General features: G+C 35.5%; 1 protein-coding gene across 1 annotated transcript; it reads right to left on the bottom strand.

Moving 5' to 3' along the window:
* Nucleotides 1-22: 22 nt before the first annotated feature.
* LOC135687458 (pecanex-like protein 1) lies at nucleotides 23-26,139 on the bottom strand. Its single transcript, XM_065204018.2, has 36 exons — nucleotides 25,672-26,139; nucleotides 24,668-25,105; nucleotides 23,967-24,005; nucleotides 23,301-23,355; nucleotides 22,481-22,595; nucleotides 21,719-21,771; nucleotides 20,786-21,150; nucleotides 20,236-20,362; nucleotides 19,615-20,004; nucleotides 18,776-18,899; nucleotides 17,944-18,198; nucleotides 16,699-16,852; nucleotides 16,280-16,312; nucleotides 15,281-15,449; nucleotides 14,377-14,487; nucleotides 14,161-14,252; nucleotides 13,060-13,163; nucleotides 12,362-12,446; nucleotides 11,825-11,917; nucleotides 10,942-11,092; nucleotides 9,677-9,812; nucleotides 8,806-8,983; nucleotides 8,208-8,316; nucleotides 7,610-7,739; nucleotides 7,129-7,187; nucleotides 6,600-6,815; nucleotides 6,345-6,404; nucleotides 5,852-6,051; nucleotides 5,034-5,264; nucleotides 4,529-4,635; nucleotides 4,073-4,226; nucleotides 3,474-3,625; nucleotides 3,061-3,139; nucleotides 2,240-2,480; nucleotides 1,629-1,775; nucleotides 23-1,088 (listed from the first exon to the last, which is right to left on the bottom strand). Exons 1-36 carry the CDS (start codon nucleotides 25,822-25,824, stop codon nucleotides 631-633), a joined length of 5,763 nt encoding a protein of 1,920 aa, XP_065060090.2. The 5' UTR covers nucleotides 25,825-26,139; the 3' UTR covers nucleotides 23-630.

Raw genomic sequence — 26,139 nt, 5'->3', positions numbered from 1 at the left:
CGAAGAAAGAAATATCAAATCAACATAGTCATATAACCATCATTTTCTAAAGCAAATCTACAGTTGAATACTTCAGATATAATTACGATTTATGTCAGTGATCTTTATGATGTGAAAAACAAATGTCTTGGATGAGCACAATATACGAATTTTGAAGCAGCAGAAAAATAACTTCAAATACTCGAAAAAATGTATAAAATGGAAGATATATACAATCAACAACTGGAAAATTGTCCCTCCATGGCTTTTCTGGGCACAGTTGTTCAGAGATGTAGAACATAAAAAGAAAATTTAGAATGTGATATTCTTTATTACAACTGACCGAAATTTTTGTTTATAAACACAAATTTTGAAAGATTCTGCTAGTTACTTTGTGCATATCGAGGGCGCAGACTATCTTATATACCATTTGACAGCACAGAAGCATCGTAACGGGAAAATAAAACACAAATTTGTCTACTATAAATAAAATGAAAGGAACAAAAATACAAAACTGTCATCCCCTTCAACCTCATAAGTGACCTCTCTATGTTTATCCAGTCAAGTTTTTTCAAGCATGGCCAAAGAAGAGTCCAGAAAATATTTAAATCCCCGTGTTTATCGCGAGAAAAACGTTGATTAGATCAACCACTAAATCCAAACGTCTGAGACATAATTAACCCCGAAATTCACTCCCGATTCGGGGATCAGTACATATTTATCAGTTGATATTAGCAGTAGTATCGTCTCGTCCTGGTGCCCGCGCTGCTTTACATCCGCACGAGGCTGGTTGAACGCATGAACCACCTCAAACTCAGTTCCCTCTATCGGTTTCCAATCCGCGTTTCTTTCCGCGAATTCTTGAATAACCAACTCCTTCAGTTCATTTGATGGCCACTGCAATTCCTCGAAAGTACTTGAGACTGGATCTATTATTAGATTTGCATTGGCGATACAGACTTTTTGGCAGTCGTACGAGGCCTGTCGAGTAGGCGGCAAAACAACACCAGACGCTAATGAAGAGGACCTCCTCGGAGGGTTAGGCACAGCTGTGTAGCTAGTGCGGTGCGAAGAAGCTCGGCTAAAAGGTAGCTGTGGGGCAGCAACAACTGAAATAGATCATGATAAAAGCTGATGAATAAAAATTATAGGAAAATTATTAATTTGAAATTTCAGACATAAAACAAAGTTCCACAAAGAAAATATGGTAAGATTTAAAGTTTTTGGAATATCCTTCAAAAAATATCTCCGGTTTACAAAAGGTACATCTCAAGGTTTATTTTATGTTTATCTTGTTCCAAAATAAAAAGGCTGAGTCCAAAAATGCAAGAAGGATCCAAGGTAAAAGGATTTGGAAACAAATTTGAATGCACAAATAAGACAACAAGCATTTTGCTTCAGATAATGACCGGACAAAAAATGGGTGATGTCATTGTCACAATGGTCGATGCTATTGTCACAATGTGTGCTCTTATGTGCGTGTGTGTTAAGAAGATGGGGAACGGTTGTTCGTGGACTGAAGAGAAACTTGATGGTTTTGAAACAGTCGTTGAGATGGCATTACGCAGAACACATCTTGAATCATAGAAAAAAAGAGGAGTTGCACAGAATTTTAACTTAGGCAGGTGCTTGACAAGCACTAAGCTTACCTTTTGTTTCGTCAAGCCTAAACGTAGGGATTGCGACTGATAAGGGAGGCTCAAGGTCATCCGGCTCCGGATTGCTACTAGGATTACAAGCTCCTCCATATCGGTGCGCCAACCGTTCATATACCCATGAAGCAAACCTACTTACCACTAAAAAAAAGAAAAATCTGGTTTAATGATAATCATGATTAGTAATAATTTTCGCTATTATCTGAAGTTATAGACGTATCATTCAAGTTTTTCACCAAACTGGTCAAAGTAAGCCTAAAATTATGATGAAACCTAGGAGTAGGGGAGAATTAGATTATATAAACATCATTAACAAGGTGAAAATTTGCAACTTCCGAGAAAATGATCGTATTCGAAGAAACATTGGACAGGGGGGGCTGGGCTTGGGGGGTTGCTGCTCATTGCATTTCTTCTCATGCAATATACTGTTACTGTTATAAAAGAAATACAGTTTGGCAATTATTGATGGGGGGAGGGGGGATCTGAAATTAAAGAATAAAAATAATTTTGATCAATAAATAGATCATATCAGAAACGTTCTATTTTAGCCACATAAAATATAATAAAATCTACTTTTGTAAATAAAGTTGAATTGGATGCTTTACCATTAAGATTAACTGGTCCACCAATGACTTGAGTCAATTGTTTATTTGTGTCTGCATATGATGTTATCAACGGCGATACGTATATAGGATAACCGATTGGCTGATCACATGACGAATTTATCATATTACGTAATGCTTGCTTGGCGTTCTGAATCGAGCCTCGTTCCGGGTTTCGATTACGTAAGAAAATGAGTTCTTGAAGCTGACCTGCCCACAGACCGCGAACACATTCTCGATTGACCTGCACGCGAACAGAAAGAAACAAGCAACGAACTGGTTAAACACGCTTTGATGTGTATAAAAGGATGGTTCTAAAGTGAACAAAGTGTTATGTATAGCTATGACTAGAGCATTTTACCCTGATTCAACTCTTCATCACAAAAACTAGTTGCTCGCATAATATGCATTTTATCATATATATAAATATCGTAAGTAAACGTTTTCAGTCCGAATCGTATCTATTAACAGACCAAATGCTTCTATTCATCAGTAATTACCATAAAAGCTCTATTAAGCACCCTTTCTTTTAAGCCCCCCTCTAGGACTGAAAAAATAAATAAGCCCCCCCCGGGGGCTTAATAGAGCTTTTACGTTATTCACGGTACTGGGAAAATGTTTTAGTGGCTTTTTGTCATGCTTTGTGCAAAAACTCATTTCGAAAGAAGCTGTGCACGAAACAAGAGGATATGTTAAAAGCTAGCTGGCAATTTTTCTTTCTTATGAGCAACCCAAGAGTCTTTGGAAAGCAACGTTTCCTCTTTAAAAGGCATCCTTCTACAAAGAAACTTGTCAAAAACACATCGTCTACAAAAGTGCATTACCTTGACAATTCTAAACGTCAGGAATCTCTTGTTTAAAGTGATAATTCTGTAGTCATCATTACCCTCGTCAATAACATATCTGCAAAATAAACAAAACATTACTTGAAATAGGTCCTCAAGCCTCCAGCATTCGAAGTTTTAATACTTCTGAAGGAGGGACTTAAACAAAAAGGATCAGTAAAGAGGCTCATGAAGGAAATGGATCTGTTTTCCCGCACTCTCTTTTAGAAATGCATCTTTGATTTTCGAAAACTTTCATGATCAACAACGACTTGAAAACGCAATTAAGAACCCAAGCTTGGATACAATTTATTTAAGAAGACAGTCTGACTTTCTGGGAAGATCCTTAGTCGATTTGACGGTAATCTTTGACTTTTCGTACATAGAACTATGTAGTACAGAAGAAAAAGTACCTCAAAGCAAGAAGTGTTGGCTTGTTGTTTAGAACAGCCTGTCTCCATACAGGGTCGCCTTCGTGCGAAATAACAAACTTTTCATCATGGGATGATATTGCGTCATACAACACCACGTTATCGTCATATTCATCTGGGCATACAAAATGGTCCTGCGAAGGAATTAGCTTATTCAGAAAAATTGGAATATATGAATTAAACACTGATAAATCTGGCAGTAAATGCAGTTGCTGAGCCAGTAAATTTGCACTGCCAAGTCCACCATCACTGACAAGGAGTTATCTAAAATAGCTCAAAATCTCCGTTGATGAATGGCAGAGAACAAAGAGCAAGAACTGGGAACAATTTTAATATACATGAATGGCTTACGAAACCTTTAGGATACTAACTCATCAAGCCCCTTTACTTTGTCTGAAATTTTTAGTTCTGGTTTATTTTGACTTGAATGCAGTTGTGCTTCTCCATTTGAATTATTCATTGAACGATACATGAAAACAAACCAGCTTTTAATCAGGAAATCTTTACTCTGGTATTGATACCTATTTTGATCTCCAAAATAACTAGTGTTACAGCAAAAGTGCCACACAGCTAGTTCTTACCTGATGTAACTTGACTGACATTTTCACAGCTGGTGAAATAACTTTTCTGAGTAGTTCCATATCCGGATCTGCAAAAACCCATTCGTCTTTGGAGGATGAGACCCGGAAATCGCCTTTGAATAGGGCATGAAGGCCATGTAAAAATGACTTTAGCCTGAAAAATTAATCGCCAATCTAAGCATAATTGAACATTTTAAAGTACAATCATGGAATTGACACTCCGGGACACAATTAAGAAACTTATCGGGCGACAACAAATTAAATCAGCTGTCAGGTATCACCAGGATGGACTGGGGTTTTAAGAGGATTTATATAGAGGCAGCTTCTGAGGAATTATTGCGACAGTGACAAACAGATAGCTTTATAGATCCGATCACTCATATCTGCTTATTCCATAGGCAGCCTGGTGAAGAATACTTCAAGGTCATTGAAACTAAAAAGGTAATTAAAACTTGCGTTGTAGCTGGTTGATGTGAGGCCGTGAAGAACATTCTCCTTCCAAGAAGAGACAAAGCAAAGCACAGGGTGACCAAGTTTGAATCCTCGTTGTGTTCTTCGATACTCTACGAAACAAGAATAGATGCATACATTAGTATGGCAAGAGATTTTACTAAAAGCAAGGCCTTCAGAAATTAAACGTAAACAACCATTACAAAACCTAACGCTTATAGTTCTAATACACACATACCGCTCCTATTGAAGCAGGCATTTTGTATAGATGATGTTGGAAGAAACGAGAACATGTTGCTCACAAATTTCATTCTCTAGCAATGATTAATCATGCTGATGTCATTCGTAAAGTCAAAATCCAGCCCGTCAAAGAAGAAGGCAACACTACTAAAACAGCTTAGCACATTTATAAAAAAGTAACTTATGTGTGCGTCCATTCTAAGGAAAGGCTGTTATATTCCAGACTGGTAACATTGCCTTAAGAATGAGTGAAAATGCTTTTATATCTTACCTCCTCTAGCTGATTGTTGCAGTATTTCATCCAGTCAAGATATACAGAGCAAAAACTTGCTCTCGAGACCCCATTTGGCCTGACGTCATAATCTTCATCGGTCATCGCGCGAAAGACAGCATCTCGGTCGACGAAACTCTGTTTTCTAGTTTCAGCGAGTGAACTCATCAATCTTTCATCCGAAATCCAATTTTTCAGTTTAGGTGACTTGAGCGCGTAGAAAATAATAGCCTAAAGAAAAAGATTTGATTTCGTGAAAAACATATTCAAGAAAATAATGGTTACAAAAAGAATAATTAGTTCGTCATCTTAATTTCCCTTGCAAAACATTTGATGTAGCATAAATGCAGAATTGTTATGTTATACATAAATGTAAGAAAATGCTGTAAAACATGAAATGAAATGTACCTAGCAAAAATGATACTAAAAAGGGCTTGTGGTGACATACAAAATTATTTTAGCAAAGCAGTTTAATTTTGAACGTTAAATTCAATATTGACCGTAGAGGTATGTCTTTGCTAAACGAAAATAATTCCCAGGGTTAACCAACTGCCCAATAACGTTGCTTTTCACTTTAAAAAAATTGCGGGAAGAGTTTCTGGAAACAATCATGTGAATGTAGAAATTAAACTCCTCATTGAAAATATCGAAGAATCTTACAGGAGTCGATGACTGTCCTAAGAAATGGACTAACGATTCTTAGTCTTCAAAAGCTGTCTCCAAAATATCCCACAACCCATCTTTCCGGGTTCGAAAAGACACCGGATGCAAGAAAGCCAGGTGAAAGTTTTAAAGTAATGAATGCAGGTCTGAAATACCTTTACATAGTAAGTAATGAAAATCTTTCGAAGATCAAAAACTTGGAACATGGATGTGGCAGTATTATCGCTGACACTGTAGCCCTCGAGGATGTATTTGCTCTGTATAACCTCCCAGGCAAGCCATCTCTGATTAAATGCCGCTTTGCAGGACAAGAGGCGAGAGAAACCACAGCTTGAGGAGGAGCCATAGCAACAACCTGATACAGTAAAAAAGTATGTTAAAGATAAACTGCACATAGGAAGGTTAATGACCACAAGCAAACTTTACAGGGATAGATTGCAAGAAAATTAGTCATAAAACACTTTTGTGTGATAGCTTCTGCTGGGCATCAGCTTCCTTATACAGACCTAACGTACTTTTGAAATCTACTTTGTTTCTTTCTGTCAGTTGCGTTTGCATATCAAAATCAAAAGGGTTTTCCTAAGGTATGGAAATAAATGAAACCAGATGACTTGCGTCTTGGAATCCTGCAAAGAAAAATTAAAATACCTCCATCATTGTCCGCCCATTCTGTGATAGCTTCGAGTTCTCTTTGCTGACAGTATGTACCTAAAACAATTCAATTTTGTTGAGCAAAAACTTCAGTAAAAAGCTATAAAAATAAGTACATATCCGTGAATGTATTTAAAGAAAACTTTCAAAAAGTGTTACCATAGAAGACGGTTACAAATACTGTAAAACAGCTGGATGAGATAAGTTAATGTTTATATATTCGTAGTTTTAATTAGTCGCCAGCTATCATACCTCTGAACTCAAGGCCACGAAGCTGAAAGGTGACGAATCCATTTCCCAGCTCAACAATGTGAACAAGAGCATTCAAATAGTCAGATGCAACGAAGAAGAAGTCACCACTTGAGACATTGCCCCATCTTCCAAGCATCAAGTCACCGCATAAACTATGCTGCAAGGAGCGTGACAGATGCTCGTAGAAAATCGAATTCAGATTATTGTCATCGGAACCTAAAAAATTAATAATAGATCGAAGCAATGCCCATTTCTAACTGCCAACTTTAACAGGCGAGCAAAATTGCTATTACAATATTTACAAGGCTAACCTCAGGATTCTTCGATTTTCATTTTAAAATAAAAGGCCTAAGAAGAAATTTCATAACATTCTTATATATATAAGTGTGTAATCAAGGGCCATATAATAAAACTTTGGATGTTTGCTAACTGTGGGTTTAATAACTGCAAACATAGCAACGAAACTTTTCATATTGAGCTTCTGAATACTATAGGCCACAAAAAGAAGGCAAAACATTACAGCACATACAAGGGTTGTTGTCCAAATGAGATGACAGCCGTGTATTCGAATGATCAGCTCTTTTAGTGCTGGAAAAAAAGAGAATGCAATTAGAAAAACACCATGGCAATTAAGGGTTATCATTTGCGGTGCTTCTATGTGTTGTCTTGTGTTTATTATATTCCACAGGTTTTTAGCTTGCATACAGTCTTGTTATCTTGCGGTCCATGCTCGATAATCTTTGCCTTATGAGTCGCATATAATGCAAATTTTGCTTTTACGTCTTTGTATTGTATGAAAAAAGTTGAATTGAATTGGACTGAGCTGTGTTATAGTTGCCTATCATTCGCAAAGTGCTGTGCCAACGTTATATGATATATCATATCTTTAATGCCATACAAAAAATATTATTCTACATATCATACTTATACGTTACATGCGACATAAGCCATATGAAAGACGAATTTCTATGATAGATGCTACAGTTGCTAGTTGAGTTCTGGATACATACTTATAATTCTTTTCCCAAAACTTGGTAGGACGAACATATGACGTAATGAAAATTGCGCTGCCCAGAAACGGATTGAGTGGAGCTGACAGAAAAGCAGAAATAACTCCTTGAAGGAACAGCATACCGCAATCTTGCATAATATTAAGGACAATTACAACATTAAGTGTAACCGGGAAATTGATAAATAGCTTTGCATCTCAATGTAAAATTCTGAACTAATTGAAATGAGGTTTATGCAATATAAGGGAAAACAAGCGACAAAAAGCTAAGTACCATCTATCTGAACAAAATTGACCTTTAATAACACAAATGTTCAGAATTTTCAAGATATTTACATACTACAGCTTTGAAATACAGTTAGCTTCCTACTATAAGCCCGCTGGCATTAAGTTGTTTAACGTTAAACCTTAATGAACTAATAATCAAATGGACATACAAGGTATACAAGGTTTCACCACAGTTACTGGCGGCAAGTCATAAACCTTTCTGTTACGATGCTATGCGCCCAGAAACGCATAAAAATAAACAGAAAATTCATTGGAATGTTCTCATGAAAGATGAACAATAAATGGCAGAAAAGACTTTTTTGAATGGATACGAGGCAGGCTGAAAGGTTGCGCGAAAGCGTGGAATGCCGATCCCCATGTGATCTGCCATGGTGCTGTGTACGTTAGAATGAAGCGGAATTTCAATAACAAATCGATGGCCTGAAAAACGATAACATGTTATTGAAAAAGCATACAGTAGAAATATCAGAATAAAAAAATTCAAGAATGGATGAATTATTTATTTTATTAGAAATTGATAAATCTGTGGGAAGGGAAAGTTTGAAAGAGAAAGCTGTTGCGTGTATTTTGCACAAAACGGCAAATTGAGGAGTATAATTGCAAAAATATGCCAAATAGAAGCAAGTAGTATGTGTTAAAATTACACTGAGAAATTAAGCAGTTCGAGCGTATACTTTTAAAAGATGTTCATATACTGCAACCCTTTTGCTCGAATAGATGTATGCATTGATAATCACCATAAACTCGGGGATGCAGCCGGGAGACATCCATGCTTTCGACTAGTAAACTGTGATTTGTAGAGGACACTACATACCATGTACACAATTACCCCCGGGAAATGTTTGAGATGAGACTTAGAAAAGAAAGCAATAATAGATTAACTTAGCATAAAGCGATATATAGAGCTACCTTGTCGACGAAGATTGACATTATAAAATAATCAATTGGGAACGTCTCGGAATTGCCACGATAGTCATACTCGAAGAAAAGAACAGTCCAAATAAGGACAATATGCTGCCTCGCAGTTGCAGTGAAACTCGATCGCAGCAGCTTCATTCCTGTTATTGTGATGATCAGTGATCCGATACTGAAATGCAGATGAATCGAAATTGAGACCAAACGATTGAAATAAACGACTGCATCAAAACTCCTACATTCATATCATTGCACTAAAAAAAGTTCTTAATAAAAAACTGACGCCTATCTAAACACAAGTAGCCCTAAGTTGGAAGTATGAAGCAGTCATTTTAAGTTAATGCACTATCCTGTCCGCTCTAATGATAGAGGCAAACAGCCAGTCATCTTGGTTAGGGTTTTTATTTTGAATATTCACTTTAATGCTATTTTTTTTAATATATTTTGAATATGAATAGCTTCAACTTTGACGTTTTTATGATTTTTAAAGTTGGGGATCTTTTCTATTTGCGTCAAACTGTGAATTGAGGATTGCATGAAAAAAGCAAAGATATACGATATAGACAATGAACTCTGACCAAACTCAGAATTAGACTTTTCCTTTTCCTATACATGAGTGGGAAAATACCGAATTGGCTTTGTAGTCCTTCCCAACCGCCCCCCCTTCTCTGCTAGCAATATTATATGCAGAAACCTCTCTCTTTTGTTCTTTTGGTTTCTTCAATTCATGTTTAATCCAAGAATTACAGCCACATTTCCAAAATACATCTCCAAATGGAATTTCAGCGTCAATAATTACCTTGAATCTTAGATTCCCGGTACAACGACCTTCGGAAGATACAAGTGAGGTATAAATATTACTTACACTGGCCCGAACTTTCCAGTAATGAGGTGAGCGTCTCTTGTAAGGCAGTTAATGAACGTCAGGGGGTACAGAACATTCCTTTCGACTACACAAAGCCAAACGTAAGCGCGCTCAAACCACATAATGTGAGCAACATCTATGAGATGAAATTGGTAAAATGAGTAAAATCACACATTTCTACATATAAGGAAGCAATAAGAGAAATGGACTGGGTATTATTCTATAGAACAAGGGGATTTCCAATAAAAAAGTTCCACGAAGCTCTTGGACAAGGCGGGTAAAACTGTCAAAAAGTTGCGCAAAGACATTTGAAGTTCATAAATTTGCAGCAAAAATAGCCTTCGGGAAAGTTTAAATAATCAATTTTTGTCAAATAATCAAGACATCTTGTGCTTCTGTTTTGTAAACACAAATCAGCTGGGTTCAACTTAGATTCAAGTTAATATAAAATGAGAACAGGGTCGATTGAAATTAGGCAGATGTTGCCAGCCTTTGATATTCAGATGTTTCCAGCATCAAATAAATCAGTAGAGCAAGTTTTTACTTCTTTAATAATAGCTTGCAAACAAGTTCTTTCAACAATATGATTGAGCAAAATATCTCGATTATAATATAAAAAAAATCCATTGGAAAAGCCAGACAAAAAAAGAACTTTTAGTTTGAACTATAATTGATAATTCAGGCCACTCTAGATGGCGGGAGCTAGAAATCAGGGTCGGGTTACGCTGGTAGAAAGGGGTTTACACGTTAATGTAGCTAGGGAACTTGCATTTTTAAGGAAGCGTGAAAAGGGACATATTCTTAACTAAGGCTCTTGTAGTGAAAAGAAGGCATATTCTCGTCACTGTTTGCGTAATACACACATAGCTTCAGTCCGTCTGTTAGTATGGTAGATAGGTAAATCGATCTGGCACAAATAGACACAGCAAAATGAGATAAATCACCTAATAGTCTACTTAGAAAATTATGATTTGGTGCATAGATCATGTTTTGGGGAACTCAGAGCAGCAGCTTACAGCCGTCATGTTCTATAGACGTCCTGTTCAAAAGCGTGCACAGTTCTGGCAATACGACATCGAGCACTTAATGGCAGACTGGTAAACAGTAATTTTAATTAATTAGATACTTATATGCTTTATAAAAAGAAAGATAACAAAGACCTTTCAATATTTTGGCCACTGGTTGCATTCAAGTAAGCCCCCTTAACACAGCCATGCCCGAATAAATTGCGATTCTAGTTCATGTTAAAAATATTGAATGCTTACTAAAGGCTTCATAAATGTCATATTCGCTGGATTTCAAGACTGGAGAAGAGCCAATGAGCCAAGGTAATTGCTTTCTCAGTTGTGGTATGAGGTAGTGGTTGACAATACCCAAAACAGCCACTTCGCCAAAGAGAATGTAACTTATATTAGGCTACGTCAAAAGAGAAAAAAATAATTGATAAAAGATGAGATTGACTAATGAGCTAAATCCATCAACAGTAAAACAAAAAATTGTCACGTTGATTTGTCAAAGAAGGATGACGATGATTCGTGCAAAACCTCATTTTTAAGGTAAATTTGAAAGCACAAACATTTTCTTGTTATTAGGCTAGAGATCATAAGCGTATCCTAAAATGACAGCCAAAAGACATCCTATCCTTCCAAGACTTTTATCATACCCATTTTTTCACCTAAGAATTTAATTCTGTTACCCATAAGTATATAACTGTTTTTCTCAAAAGATTACGCTCTAAAAAATTCATTTTCCTTAGTGACAACTAACTTAATTGTCAGTGACAACCAGAAGCATAATAAAAAGAAACATTTGATTACTATTTTGCCATCACTTTGGCCTTAACTTAAAATGGCAATCTCCTCTCCCCTACTGAGACTGAATCATAATAAAACCAGAGCCCTTGCCTACACTCAAAGTATGGCAGAGACAACTGAAGAATCATTTTAAATGAATCAGTGCGTTGGTTTTACCTTAACCAAAAAATTCCATCTCCGGAGAGCTGAACGCAATAATAACGTCGAAACCCCTTTCACAATAAAAAATTGGACAATATTTTTAGAACTTTGTGTCCTATGAATAACTAATAAAAGTTCTGAGAAAATTATGACAGGGAAGATGTTCTAAAAGCATAGAGAAATTTGACAGTACCTGCAGTCTAGTAAACATTGTGCTCACGTGCACAGCAAAGACTATGATGATAATCCCCGTGGACACAATGATGTCATTTCCAAGTCTCTTGAGCTGTGAATAAACAATCATAGATGGAATATAACAAATGCCCCAAGGATTAGAGACAGAAAACCATCTACTCTTAACTCATATAGGCAAATGCGCAGAGCAATGGTGCAAGGAGAAGCTTGGCTTTTCAGATACAGCTCCTTTGAAAAACTCCTCTTACGAAAAAGCAAGCCAACTGGCAATGAATTGTCAAAAGATTTGCAAATGCCTTTAAGGGGTGTGAGGAAATGGTTCGACTTTGCGAACGTTCGACTAATCCAGGGTACGACTTTTGACTTGAATAAGGTAACAAAATACTGTGAGGATGATACAACCAGGCTGAATCAGTGAAAGTCCGAGTTATCCGGAGGTACAACTTAGTGGAATTGAACAGTGCTTTTTGCCTGGCTGGTTAATTTGATCTGATTCAACAATTTTGGCAAGGAAAAAAAGAATAAATAAACATACCACTGTCTTTCTGAGCTTCTCAGGAAGTGGGTCTCCTTCTTCATTCCTCAAATCCATTCTGAGAACTTTTGACTTGAAAATTTCCCTATAAAATAAACAAAGAATGACATTACCGCGCATTGAGTGAATTCACTCCGAAATAAAATTTCAAAATGGCACCTTCTCAGACCGACAGACTTGCCAATGAATATCTCAGTTTACTGGAAAAAATCATAAACAAAAATTTCGTTTCCTTGAACGCCTTCTTGGTATCTTGAACAGACACTATTGCTAAAAACGATATTAACAATAAAAGTTGACAACTTGAAACTGCTACTGAATACAGCATGGTGTTACTTTTAGGTTGGAAATGGAAGTATTCGTTTATATTTGCAAAATGACAATTTGAAAAACTCAAATTGAAATTTGGCTTCTGAAAAACATCTTAAAAGCGACATTGAAAGTAAATTTAATCTTTCTTTCTTAAATAACAAAGTAGTTTTTGCAGAAAAAAATTGGAAAATGATAGTCAAGTTTCTTAATTCCGACAACAGTTGCTAGGGTTTGACAATTTAGCTAAAAGATCTTTGAAACCTGCCATATGTTTTGACGTCGATCTGAAGAAAATAGGCTTGAAGAAGCAGGATTAGACAAGGCATAAACTGTTACGTAATACGAAAATCAAGAAAGTTTACAGCGATATGAAAGTATTAAATTACCAAAGAACTAATGGATCACTTGTGCATCGACTTAGATGACAGGAAACAGCAGTAAGAAGTCCACAATAAATCGAAAACAGAATGTGTTGGGCTTTTGACTCTGTCTAAAAATTGAGAAAAAGGAAAAAAGGTTTGTTCCGAATAACATATATTTTTCAGTAGAACTTTAAGATAGATAGCTTTTTGGTTTAAAGTTTTATCTCATATAAAAAAAATAAATGTTTTCCTGTTGAGCCCCGTTAAAAAACCTGGAATAATCTGCGACAACATCAATTTTAACTGGTGTGAAATTTTTCATTTAATTTATCGTTTTATCAATCTAAGGTGCAGTGATTTATCTTAAAAAACCTAAGGTGCAAATTCTGATGAGTTCACATTATTTGAAAAATTCTCATTTTTGACAGAATCAAATTTTACGGTATGCAGTAATTTAATGTTCGTAAATATGGGGAATTGTCATATTAACCAATTTGCTAGCTCGATAAACGACAAATGATAGGCTTTTAATAAATAAAAATCGTTCTCAATTTGCTGCATCGTCAAGTCTCTGATTATCTGCTAGGTCTGTTTACAAAGGTCTCGGAGAAATGTGACAAGGAATTACGGAATTTCAAACTGGATTTGAACATTCCTCTGTTGAAAACATCCTTAGGACAAAAGAGTTTTTAATTTAGGGGAACCAAACTTTGGAACAAATTGAGCTATAAAAACCAAGGCAAAAAATAGCTTCTCTTCTTTCAAGAAAGCTTTTACGTGAGCCATAACGAAATATAGACTTAAGATTCTTTCTTTTTTATAGTAATTTAGATGTGATATCATTGTAATTAGGACTTCTACCTAATTTGTTTCTAGTTTATAGGAAAGTTGTAAAGCATTATTTATTCTAGAGGCTCCCACTCTGTATAAATGATTGAAAATGAAATGAAATGAATAAAATGTGGTGGTTGGGACGCCAGATTGACACAGTCAAATCCATTTGCCTATTGAAGGTGAACAGAATCATATATTCTCCAGAATAGATGACTAGTGTTAGGGCTCATATGACTGAATATCGTCAGCAATGAAAGCAGTGGAGTCTTTTCTGCAATACTCTTTGCTCACCTTCATAGCTGCATAACAGAAACCATAGAGAAAGCCAACGGAAGCTACACTTTTGAAGATGGAATAAAATGATCCTTGGAGGCTTGTCATCGCTAACAATTCAAGAAAAGAAACATTCAATGCGACTTGAAACGGATAATGAGAAAGAGAATAACAGCAAGAATAAAACATGATACAACTTTAGTAAGATATAATTCAGCATAGTAGTGAACTCACATGTCCCTCCAAACAAATGAACATCTAGCTGTTCCAAGAAATACATCGTGAAAGTATTGATTTGCGGAAGTAAACCAAAAACAAATATCACTGGAAAAGCCAGCAGGAAACCTAACAGGAAAAAACATATATAATTTATACATTCAACAGGCAGAGTTGCAAAATTTAAATACGTGTAACAATTAGATTAATAAAGTGATTACATGATAGACATCTCACTGGAAGTATAGGGAAACCTCAACGGGCACCGAACAAGGCTGATAACTCAATAAAACGAACAAACATTCTTGTCTGGCAGTTGAAATTCAAACTACGTATACCCGACTTTCATGAGCAAACTGTCAACGAAAGTAAAAATTGGCAAAACGATGGCAAAAGTTAATGTGTATGTTTATGTAATAAAAAGAAAAACGCAAAGGAGGAGAAGATAAGATATTCTGGGGTACATTCGGATTCACTTCTTCATCTTAAGAAAAAAGAGAGAACCTTTAAAGAACCTTTCGGTAATATAACTAATAGATAAATTCTTTGAAAAATATAATCTAAAGATGAATTATAGTCCAGGTATATAACCTGAATGGAGATAAATACAATTCTAGGTTATAGTCTAATGCAAGACGTATAATCTTAAACGAGATGAATTATTATCCATGATTATGATAATGCTGGATTATAATCTTATATGAGTAAAACAATCATCCAAGACAATAACCATGGATTCATAATCCAAAAGGATATGAACAATAATCCAGGGATCCAAGATCCAGCAATCCAAAGTATAGCATAAGCACTGCTCAGTAGACGTGATTTCTTTCCTGTTCAAGTCCCTTGCAGCTTCTCTAAATGCATTGCGAATCTATTTTCAAAATCACATGCAACGTTTTTTAAAAATAAGCGGACATACCAATTAGTGCATCTCTGGTGAACTCTAGGGTTGCTTTCGAATAAATATTAATTCCATATAATTTCGGCGCAGTTGGGTTGCTTTTCGAAGCTTCGTCTAATAACAGTATCATGGCAGCCACACAACAAAAATAGGCTGCACGACTGAATACAATCACATTGTTGTGACCCTATCAAAACAAAGAGATTATACCATGAGTCAAGGCAAACGTTGAATGACTATTTCATAATATCATAATATATATAATAATATCAAAAAAGCAAAGATTTTTTGCATCATTAAACTAACGACAAATTCATTTGAAAGAAAATTCACTAGATATTATCATTAATCTGGGCTTTTACTCGTTACAAGAAGTATAATTATTTCTTTTGCAAAGTTCTTTTAACAAATTTTCATTTGACTCGTCAAGAAATAAAAACAAAGCAGGGAGAGATAATTACAACAAAGTTCATTTAGAAAAGACATTATTCATGTTTTTCAAAAATAACTTTCTTTTCCCATTCCAATTCTCTACTTATTAGTTATGTATGCCTCAAGTCTGAGGATGTTTTAAGCAATGTTGCACACAGTACGGCCCAAGCATAAAACAGAAGTCCATAACCATATAACATTTATGGATTTGTAATCATAAATTATAGTAAGAATCGCATCATAAACAAAAAATCCGAACTTATTTCAAAATTCCGACATCAAAATACGTTTCCAGTGTCAAACCGCAAGTAACTAAATATAAAAACGACGCCAATAGAGAGTGAGAGTGGTTTATACAGTTGTCTGATGGTTGCAAGTGTGAGACTCGTGGTTACAACTCATAAACCGTCCTGGTCTTTACTAATAAGCGCAATACTTATAGATGTATTATAGTGCTTCACAAGGGCAATTGCTTTCAACAGCCAGGACTGATGATAACGATGCAACAGCTGGTGTTTTCAAATGCTTCTGTTTTCAAGCCCCCTTGCAAAGAAGCAGGAATAAAAATAGAAGATATCAACATACATGCACGGGAGATGCTGAGTCCGGCTGCACGCTCTGTAGAAACAAAAGTAATTGCAGTTAACATATCATATTATGGCAAAATATTTAAACGTTTCACAAAAATTCAACATTACACTCATGTTGAGAATTTAATAAAATTTTTAATATAGTATGGTTTTTTACTGCTTGTATTATTTTGCCTGTGAATGATTGATGAAAATCATCTTGATCTCATGCGTCATTTTACGAATTCTAATTGTTTCTACCATTTTCTATAAATACTTTAACAACCTTCTCATTATTTATTTAACGCTTATTAAGCAAAAATGCCATCAAACAGTTGATGCACAAGGATTCAAATAAACAACGTACATTTGTACGAAGGACTCAACAAAACAACGTACAAATGCTGCATCAAATATGCACAAAGGTAACGTTACCTTGAGAAGGGAGAACTGGCATTTGGCTATGACAAAGCAAAGAATGAATATCCACAAGTCATACACGTAGTCACGTGATAGCAACATGTAGCCAAGCCATGCAGTCAGACCACCAAACAATATGGCGATTACTGTTTCCAACAATGTTTTGTTTCTGTATACAAAATAAGAAATTATTGCTACTCTAAATAAGTGATCATAAATGTTTTGCTTTTCGGAATTTTTTTATATTTATGTTATGAAATTATTAAAATAAATTGGGCTGTTGGTTATCATGTGACAAAAACAACAGGTATTGAAGGTCAAAGTAGACGATCGATTGAAAAATCTAGGCCATTAGGCCATTTTAAAGTTCTTTCTTGGTAGTGAACTTTCTCGAAAATCAAACACAGAAGAATCTAGGCCATCACAATAACAATATTAGGCTTTCCTGGCTACGTTCCATCCTTATCAAGAATGAACATCAACTTTGCGTATTGGCCTAAGTTTCTCACATTCGTACATAAAACTTTAAGGCCATCGCCATTATCTGTAGAAATTGCGCTTTCAATCAACTTTGAATTCCGGGGAAGGAATGGACAAGAAAAGCTCACTGTTACACCAGTTAGCTCGATGCAGCTGACAAATTACGCATTTCGCCTACAGAAACTCTTGAAAAAGAAATAAAACATTGATACAGGAAAAAGAGCTAGGAAAAAGGGGACTGATGATCTTCATGCTTGATGCCTCGTCATGGCTTTAGTCCCTTTTACAATTTGTCTCTAATAAAGAAACCAAAATTACATGCAGCTATCATTCATTGCAAACTTGGATATTCAAAAAAGTTCCATAAGGGGGACAAAGCAACTGGTGAGGAGTCGAGGACTCACAAGGCAAAGAAAGTGTTAGTGCACAATATATATTGACTTCACATTTCCTTTCAAAAAACCAAATACCGAATGGATCCAAAAACGATTTTAACTGAATAAGAGCCCTTCCTTGAACTATGATGAAATCTTACTCAAATATAAAAACACAAGTAAAAACTAATAATAAACACAAAATAATGAAAGAAAGTGCCTATAAAAATTGCTCCAACTTTGAGGAATTGCATTCATTCACCAATTATATACTTCTTACATATGACTATGCAAATGGATTTAATACAAACATTAAGAAAAAAATTAATCCCAAATTTTTCAAGAACGTATCATTATTAAGACTATTGCAGCCCTGCATTTTTGTAACCATTCGTTTCACACGTACCTGTCTAGTAAGGCAAGCAGTGCCAATCGATCGAACCAAATTTTCACAAAAAACGAGCTATAGACATGCAGCTTGTAGTACCGCCGCGGAGGCAGCTCTGACGCTGAGACTTTCATACTTCCAGGTGATGCAAACTGCGCCCATGGCCTAGGTTCCACACCCCCTGATAGTAAGTGGGATAAACGGACTTCTTGGTAAACTGATTCAAATAAATCGCGGTCGGTAAGGGAGGCTTGAGTACTACCGGACTCTGCACTACGAAACAAACGAGAAAGACAACAGTCAGATAATTAAAAAGAATGTACAGTCAGAATGTAAGGTGGGTTATTCTATAAATTCTTTTTTGACAACTTTTCCTTACACAAACTCTTCCTTTCATAGTTGCTTTGGCCAACCTTTAGTAGTTCGAGCTCCTGATAATTTTAAAGGTTTGTTTTCCCTTGCGTGTTCAAATTATTCGCGCTGGGTGTGCTTAACAATAAACACCACAAATGACAAGTCGCATATTTTGCAGAGCCTTAAAGACTTAAATGAAGTTGCAGTACTAGAAATTAGAAACTTCGAAACTGAATGGAAGTTGTTGAGCACTATGCCCAGCATATATCAAAACTAGGAAGAAGAGCATCAAAAAAGTGAAAAGGCAATTAATTAACTGATACCGCACAAGAAACTAACGTTCTTTCAAGATGCAAAATAAACTTCTTTTGTTTGGATCAAAAGAAAAAACATAGTTCCTGACAATATTTTCAAATAAGGATATACGCTTTTGATAATAAAAATAATACAGCAGTTTCCTTTGATAAGAAAGATGCAAATAAAAATGTTGAATTACCCTCTTCTTGAGGAGGACCTCATGTCTCTGTTCAAAGTAGATCCAATCGAATGGTCAGTCGACTGAGTGGCACTTGCCTCAACTTCTCCCCCTTCATCCCCAAATACGTAAGTGTGCCAGATACCTGGAATTGAAAGCATGCAATGAAACTTATAAAGTCCATACTTTGAGTTGCCTTTACCCACCGATCGATGCTTCACCCCATCTCCACTTTATACCCTTTTTAAAAAAAGGGAATTTAATACAGATTTAATTTAACACACAACTGGATGATCAAGATAAGAGGGCACCAGTAAAGGTTCTTACGCAAAACGAGAAAAAATGGCGGACGGATGCTGTCCCATTGGCCTTTTCTATATTAATATTTTACTCAAGAAAGGGTATAGCTTAGGTTCTTAGGAACTTGAACCTATAACGAACAGGGATTTTTAACATCAAACTGGGCAATCCAAACAGCTTTCCATTACAGTTTTCATTATTATCACCAACGATTAAAAATCATTAAGATAAGAAATATATTTACAGCATAAGGGCTAATTATCTGAGAATTGCAAAACAAGTGGTAGTTATACCCTTGGCAGTAGAGCAAATGCAAGCCTCTTTATTCGTTTCTTCATAGCACTTTATTCGTTTGAATCAGCAGAGATCGAATTATCCGGCAGTAAAGTTATAAAACTTTGACCGCAATCCTCTAATAAAACTGAGGCTTGATAAAACCCTCGTTATTGGTATATTAAAAATTACAAAATTTCCGTTTTTTGATCAACTCAGTACACTCCAACTTTTGGATGATTTTTATTATTCATAATTTGTTGCAATTATCATAGAAAACAACAAACCAAATTCATCTTTGAAGCAGTGCACAGCTCCTGCTGTTGTATCGTCATGAGTCAATGCGACGTGTCGACTTGCATTCTGGGATTGGTCCCCACTATCGTCATCTTGACCTAGAAGTGATGATCCTGCGGATTCTAAAACCAACCGTCTCCTTCGCAGACGCAAAGACCGATCAGACCTCTCTCTGATGTAGTCTCTAAAACTCTGCCTCGTTGCACCTCTTCGATTAAGTCTTCTACCTTCATAAGAATCTAAGAGCTCCACCACAAAGCCTTGTCTCGTATCTGCCTCTGGTTCGCTTTTCGTCTCATCTTTTTCTTTATCAGAGCCCCCTTCTTCTGTACTACCGTCGTTTAAATGTTTCAAACTGGTACTCCAGTGAGAATCATCCCCTGCAAAAAAACATTCAATAAAAAACCAGGAACGCATGGATAACTTACGCATTTGATTCAGAGTGACTTTATGTCAGAAAAACTAATATCCTTAAGTCAGATTTCCTTTAAATCTGATGGTAATTTGTCATATAAAAAGATTATATGAGAAATTATGAATTGTGTCTAAAGTCATAAGTTTCTTGTCTATCAAACTTTGATATAGGGTAGAAAGTGGATTTTCATCCGTACCATTGTCTCCTTCACTAGAGGCCATGGCTTTTTTAGCAAGTTCTCGGCGCAACCCTTCCTCGTCTCCAGGTCCAAAGACATTATCTTCATTTGTCTTTTCCATCTCAGGAAGAGAAAACCAGACAGCCTATAAAAAGTAAGACTATACAATCAACCAGATGATCATGCTAATTTGATGCTAGGTGCATACGGTGATATTTTAACTGAGCAAAGTGAGGCGGCAGTCATTTTGGGATGACCAATCCAGATGATTAGTTTCCATGAATGTAACAGATGGCGTCGTGATGAATAACTGAATATTTCTTTATGGAAATAATTTCAGAGAATTTAAAGTCTTAAGCAATTCAGCCTCTGATAAGACAAACTTCAGTAGGACAAAGAAAAGAGAATGCTCTTATGACAAAGTTCTAGCAACTGTTTTACCTGGAAAACCTGAAAGGCTGTGTGACATTTGATAAAAATTTGCTTGACATAGTGAAACTCACACGTGGTGAAAAGATGGATTGTTAACTCAAAAGGTACAAAAATAATCGCTTTACTCTTTTCTCACCTGGCTAGTTTTGGATCTCTGACCCGCTTCACCATCCCCGTTGCTATTTGCTTCCAAGGCTGACATTGAAACAGCTTTGTCTTGTGAGTCCCCTTCAATGCCATCAATCTCTTTGTTTGAAACACGTAGCGTGTTATCAGACTTCGCATCAGAAGTGAATCTAGGTTTTTCAGAGGCAACAGCTTTGTCATTTATGGAATTCAGTTCTGACCCATGACTGCCATTCAAGTCACTGTTTGAATCTACAAGTCGCCACAGATTCAACGGAAATTGTGAGGATCCATTAATGTCTTCTGGCACCATTGTATCCTGTGAGGTCGTATCAGCTAGTTCTTTCGAATCTTGCATAGGACCATTTGTTGCACCTAATACACAAAGAGACAGGCATAAAATATTTACTGTTTTTTAAAGTATTAAAGACAGATCTGTTTTGCTGTGATCTGATCTGCAAAACATTAGGTGCTAGAACTTTTGCCTATGCTGCAGCTAGTCTTTGGAACAGTCTTCCGTTTGAAATTCGTTCTGTTGACAATATTGATCATTTTAAATCGTCTGTTAAGACTCTGACAATATTGATCATTTATTTAAATTAGCTTATGATGTTATGTAATAGGTTTTAAATTGTAAAGTGTATAAAATATTGTATTATAGTTATTCACTTTAATCATTATTATCATTATTGTTATTATTATCATTATTTGCTATCCATTTTTCCATTTTGAAGAAAAGATTATGCAATATTGATTCATCACCCGAAGTACATATCTTCTAATCATCAACTTGCCTGCATGTCTTATGATGATTTCTATTTGATTCAGATAACTTTCATTGTAAAATTATAAAGTTTATTCTATGCAAGGAAAAAAGCAGAAAAAGGAAAATAACAGATTATTTTGAATACCATTTGTACTTAGTGCCAGAATAATCACATACCTTCGCAGTTTTCCAGGGAAGACTCCTTGGAAAATCCCACTGCACCTTCAAGTCTGAGAAAACAAATAAAATCAAGTCACCCATCTATCTCTCTGAACTTATAAAATGAAAAATATTAGGTTGATAAAGCTTTGATAAAATTTTTAGGTGCACCTATCAAAAAAGCAATTTTGTTAGAAAGCTTGAACCTCTTTTCATTAAAAAACTGCACGGATTTGTTTTAGAAACAATGATTTGAAAGCACCATGATCATTGACTGGATTAAGCAAAACAGTATGCAAATAATCATGTTTTTAATTGTCCTTTATATCAACACTATACACATAACATAAACATAACCTTCAATTTCTATGTCTTCTATTGGAGTATCTTTACTTCAAAACAAGCCTTATTTGAGAGGGTGCTAATTCAGAAGGAGCATTTAATCAGGATTCACTGTATATTCGCTGTTTGAAAGTTCAGTCAAAAAATCTATGTTTCCTTTTAGAATACAGTTATAAATTCTGAGGCACTCTTGGTAGGGAAATACATCCAGATGGTGAATTGAAGAAAAACAAAAAGCATGTAAATGTGGCTTGCTTTCACAATCTTTCTTCGAGTAACAGCCTTGATAATGACATAGTTTAATACTTTGGGTGGATAATATTTGCTGCTCATCTAAAAAGTTCAATACTTTCATGCATATCATTGACTATATGCAGGGCTAATGAAAAATTCAATATGCTTCAATATTGTCTAATAAACATAAAATGAAAATCATACTTTGCTTCCTCTTGATCTTCTGATTTCCCTTGCAACTGTTCAACTATGGTACCTTTGTCATTATGCACTTGGGTAATCTTGTGAACATCAACAACGACCAACTCTGCTCTCCCACCTATTCAATCAAATTTCAAAACCTCAAACGAGCAGTTTCTATGTATCACTCAAAAGCGGAGTCATTTTTCAAGTTACCACTAAAATCAAGATCATTTGCATTCTGAAAATTATCACTGCTGCATGTCCTAATATTCAATTCAAAATATTTGTTTAAAAAACCAAAGGTAGACTTGAAATATCACACAAAAAAGAGAGACAAACCAACATAATTAAAATGAGCTTCAGTGTTACATATTACCTGCAGAACACAGCAACCTTACACTGGGCAAAAATGACCCTTAAGGGCAAATTCTTTTAAGACCTTTAAAAATAGGAGCTGGCAAGTAGCAACAATTTGAAATTTTGAGCATCATAGGAAGCATGTGTTACGATGTGTGCAAAAAGTAATATGAAAACTGTAGCAATTCTAAATCACTCAAATAAAGCTTTACAATTGTGAAAAACAAATCATATTAGCATTGATTGCAAGGGCAAAGTTTCACAGTCAAGCATGTCTCAGCTGACACCTCTACTAGACCAACCCCTGGCAAAGGATGCAAAGTCACTTCCAAATTTTATAGAAACTTGTGGACTATTGCAGTTAAAACTTGTCACAAAGCAGACAGCTTCCAACAAACAATTGTGTTAAGTGAGCATTACAATTGTTCAGTTACTTGTAAATCATTTTGAATGGAACTAGGTTAACTTTAAGGAAAAAACTCACCACTTGAAGATAGTGAAGAAATACTGCTGAAGCCTGATGATGATCCTCTTATGCACTAAAAAGTTTATATCTACATTTAATGATAAGTTTCTGACTGGATTCCTTGTTATTGGATTAGAAACTTTCCAATTCAAAAATAAAAAGTTTGACTTGAAATCTTTCTAAAAAGAAACCCTGACAGTATCACTTGGCTTTAACCTAAGATAAACACATTGGCACTTGTACACTTGCAATTTTTACAAGTTGTTAACAAAAATCATACTCTATTACCCTGCTTATAGGTGCACCTCATTTTAAGGGTAGTGAAGATGCTTGCCTTTGAAGCACAAAGCTATTGCAAATAAAAAATATTGATTGTAATTGCATTCCAATCTCTGACCTTGATCAAAATAAACCTTTGGTGCATTTCCATAAATACAATAAATAGATAGAAGATAAACCTCATCCCTACAACTTCCTTACAAAGTCCAACCTTACAAAGACGCAGCCATACAAGCATGCAATGCTTGAAAATAAATGCATAAATAAAAATTAAGCTTCACCACATTTTCGTAGCAAATTCATTTTAGGCGATTTATTAAGACAGCTAGAAGAAATTAATGCTAGATAATAAAGAAACAAAAGTTCGAAATAAATTCTTTGAAATTGGTAAAAAAATCTGCTTACCTCTTTGCTTGTTACAGAATCTCTCTTCTCTTTCTTTTTCTACGATCAATAAAAAACTGCTATTTAAGAAAACACCTAAAAATCCTTAAACAACCTATTGCCAAATTTTAGATAGATAAACAATTAAATTTCAATCAAATTTCAAATTCAGCTGCCTAATATATCTAGATAAATGACTCTTGTTCCCATGTAAAGCCATGTAAAGCCCATGCCGGATGTATGCCAATAAAAAAATAGAAATTTAATGGGATGTAGTTTGTCCATGCCAGATATCTCCGGCATAAGCTACATGGATTCCACATCGTCTTGTTCAAATCATATTTAACTTTCTATTTGGGTACTTGAGCAAAAGGCGCTTCAACAAGCATTATGTCATTGGCAGGCCTTGAAAAAAGATTTTTCTTTCTGGCAGCTAAATAAAAAATTCAAGATTTCCGGCAAAGCTATGACAAAGTTTCCAGCCACTGAAAGTGATATCTTACCTTGCTTGATTTGTTTAAAAAATTTTGTCCTAAAAATAAACTTTCATTCTAAAAATGGACTTATTGTTTAAAAAGAACAAATCTTTAATAACTTTGACTAAATTTTAGTGTCGCTGCCAGACATTTTCCAACCCTAGTCATTGGAAACAATTTTTAATAACACTATGCAAGCAAGTACTACAAACATATTTCAGGCTATACAAATTTAAGAAATATTACCACCACAGCTTCTTCTTTTTTAGTTTGAGCTTCTGTAAATTCATCGTCTTCACCTTCAATGGCTGCCTGCTTTGCAAGCTCTAGTACTGTTTGTCTTGTATCCTTTTCTATGCCATTATCAGAAATATCATTTTCAACTGCTTCATCTGTACCATTGGAAACAGGCTCAGTACCTTCACTCTTGAAACATTGTGCAAAATTCAGCACATCTAGTTCAATATCATCAGATTTTTTCATCTCCTCGCCCTGATTTTGTGCACTTGCACATCCTGTTTTTCCTTCTTCTGTCTCTTTATCTTTACTTTCATTTACTTCATTTATAACTTCCTCCCCATCAAACATCAAATGAAGTCTTACATTGATAAATTTCAAGACAATAAATGTTAAAAGAATTATGATTGGATAAAGCAGTAATGAAATATTGCTCGGCCCAGTCGTCTAGAAAGAGAAAAAAGATGGATTAGATTGATACAAAATGGAACATCTTGCAAATTGTATTTGTTTACAAAATGATTATGCTGGCATGCTGGCCCAAACAAAATGATTATGCTGGCATGCTGGCCCAAACAAAATGATTATGCTGGCATGCTGGCCCAAACAAAATGATTATGCTGGCATGCTGGCCCAAACACAGGCAGCAAACCCATCCACTCTCTTGCCAACAGGTTAAATTTCTTCATTTTGTGCCAATATGCCAAGAAAATCATGAAGTCCAAGCAGGATATCTCAAGTATCATGCTCCAGCCTGGTAGATGAGCCTTTTGATCTTACCAACAGTTGACTGATGCATATATTTATTTAATTATCAGTATGAGTTTTGTTTTGACGACAGTACAAACAATAATAAGTAAATTCATAGGCATTAATGAGTATCTAAATCATTAGGCATCACATAGGCCACTATCTGTGATACTTTAAAAACTGACATTCTCTGACACCAAAAGTTTTGGCAGTTACACGATGAATAGTGATTTTTATGACAAATGAAAAACAAAAGTGTTTACCAAGAACAACACAAACGGAAGTAGCAGCAGATACATCCATAAATATAAGTGAAATGTGTTGCAAAATATTTCTTGGCGTGGATCGAAAAACCATCCTCCAGTGAACGATGCCCAGAATCCTTGACGCAGAATTTCTAGCGTTTGAGAACCCATTTTACATTATTGACACACTAAGATGTACCCTTTCCTTGTGGAACTGTGGAAAAAACTGATGAACAGGCACAGGCTAATAGGCCTCACGGACAGCTGCCTCACAATAACACGAGTGACAGGAGCAGTGCAAAAAACTCTTTTGTTGCATTTCTAGTGAAATTTCCAAAAACTGTCTGTGATCTTAAAGTTATTTCAAAGCTATCTGAATATTTATGGAATTGGCACGATCGTTGTCCATGAAATGGAGCCTTGAAGTTTTTAACATCCTGCTACATACATACTTTGTAGAAAAATAACCCTGCTTTCCTCTAGTTT

The sequence above is a fragment of the Rhopilema esculentum genome, chromosome 10 (genome assembly GCF_057945365.1).
Source record: "Rhopilema esculentum isolate cy_ngs chromosome 10, ASM5794536v1, whole genome shotgun sequence".
NCBI classification, from domain to species: Eukaryota; Metazoa; Cnidaria; class Scyphozoa; order Rhizostomeae; family Rhizostomatidae; genus Rhopilema; species Rhopilema esculentum.
The sequence above is the reverse complement of the archived record's forward strand: the minus strand, read 5'-3'. Positions and strand labels throughout refer to the sequence as shown.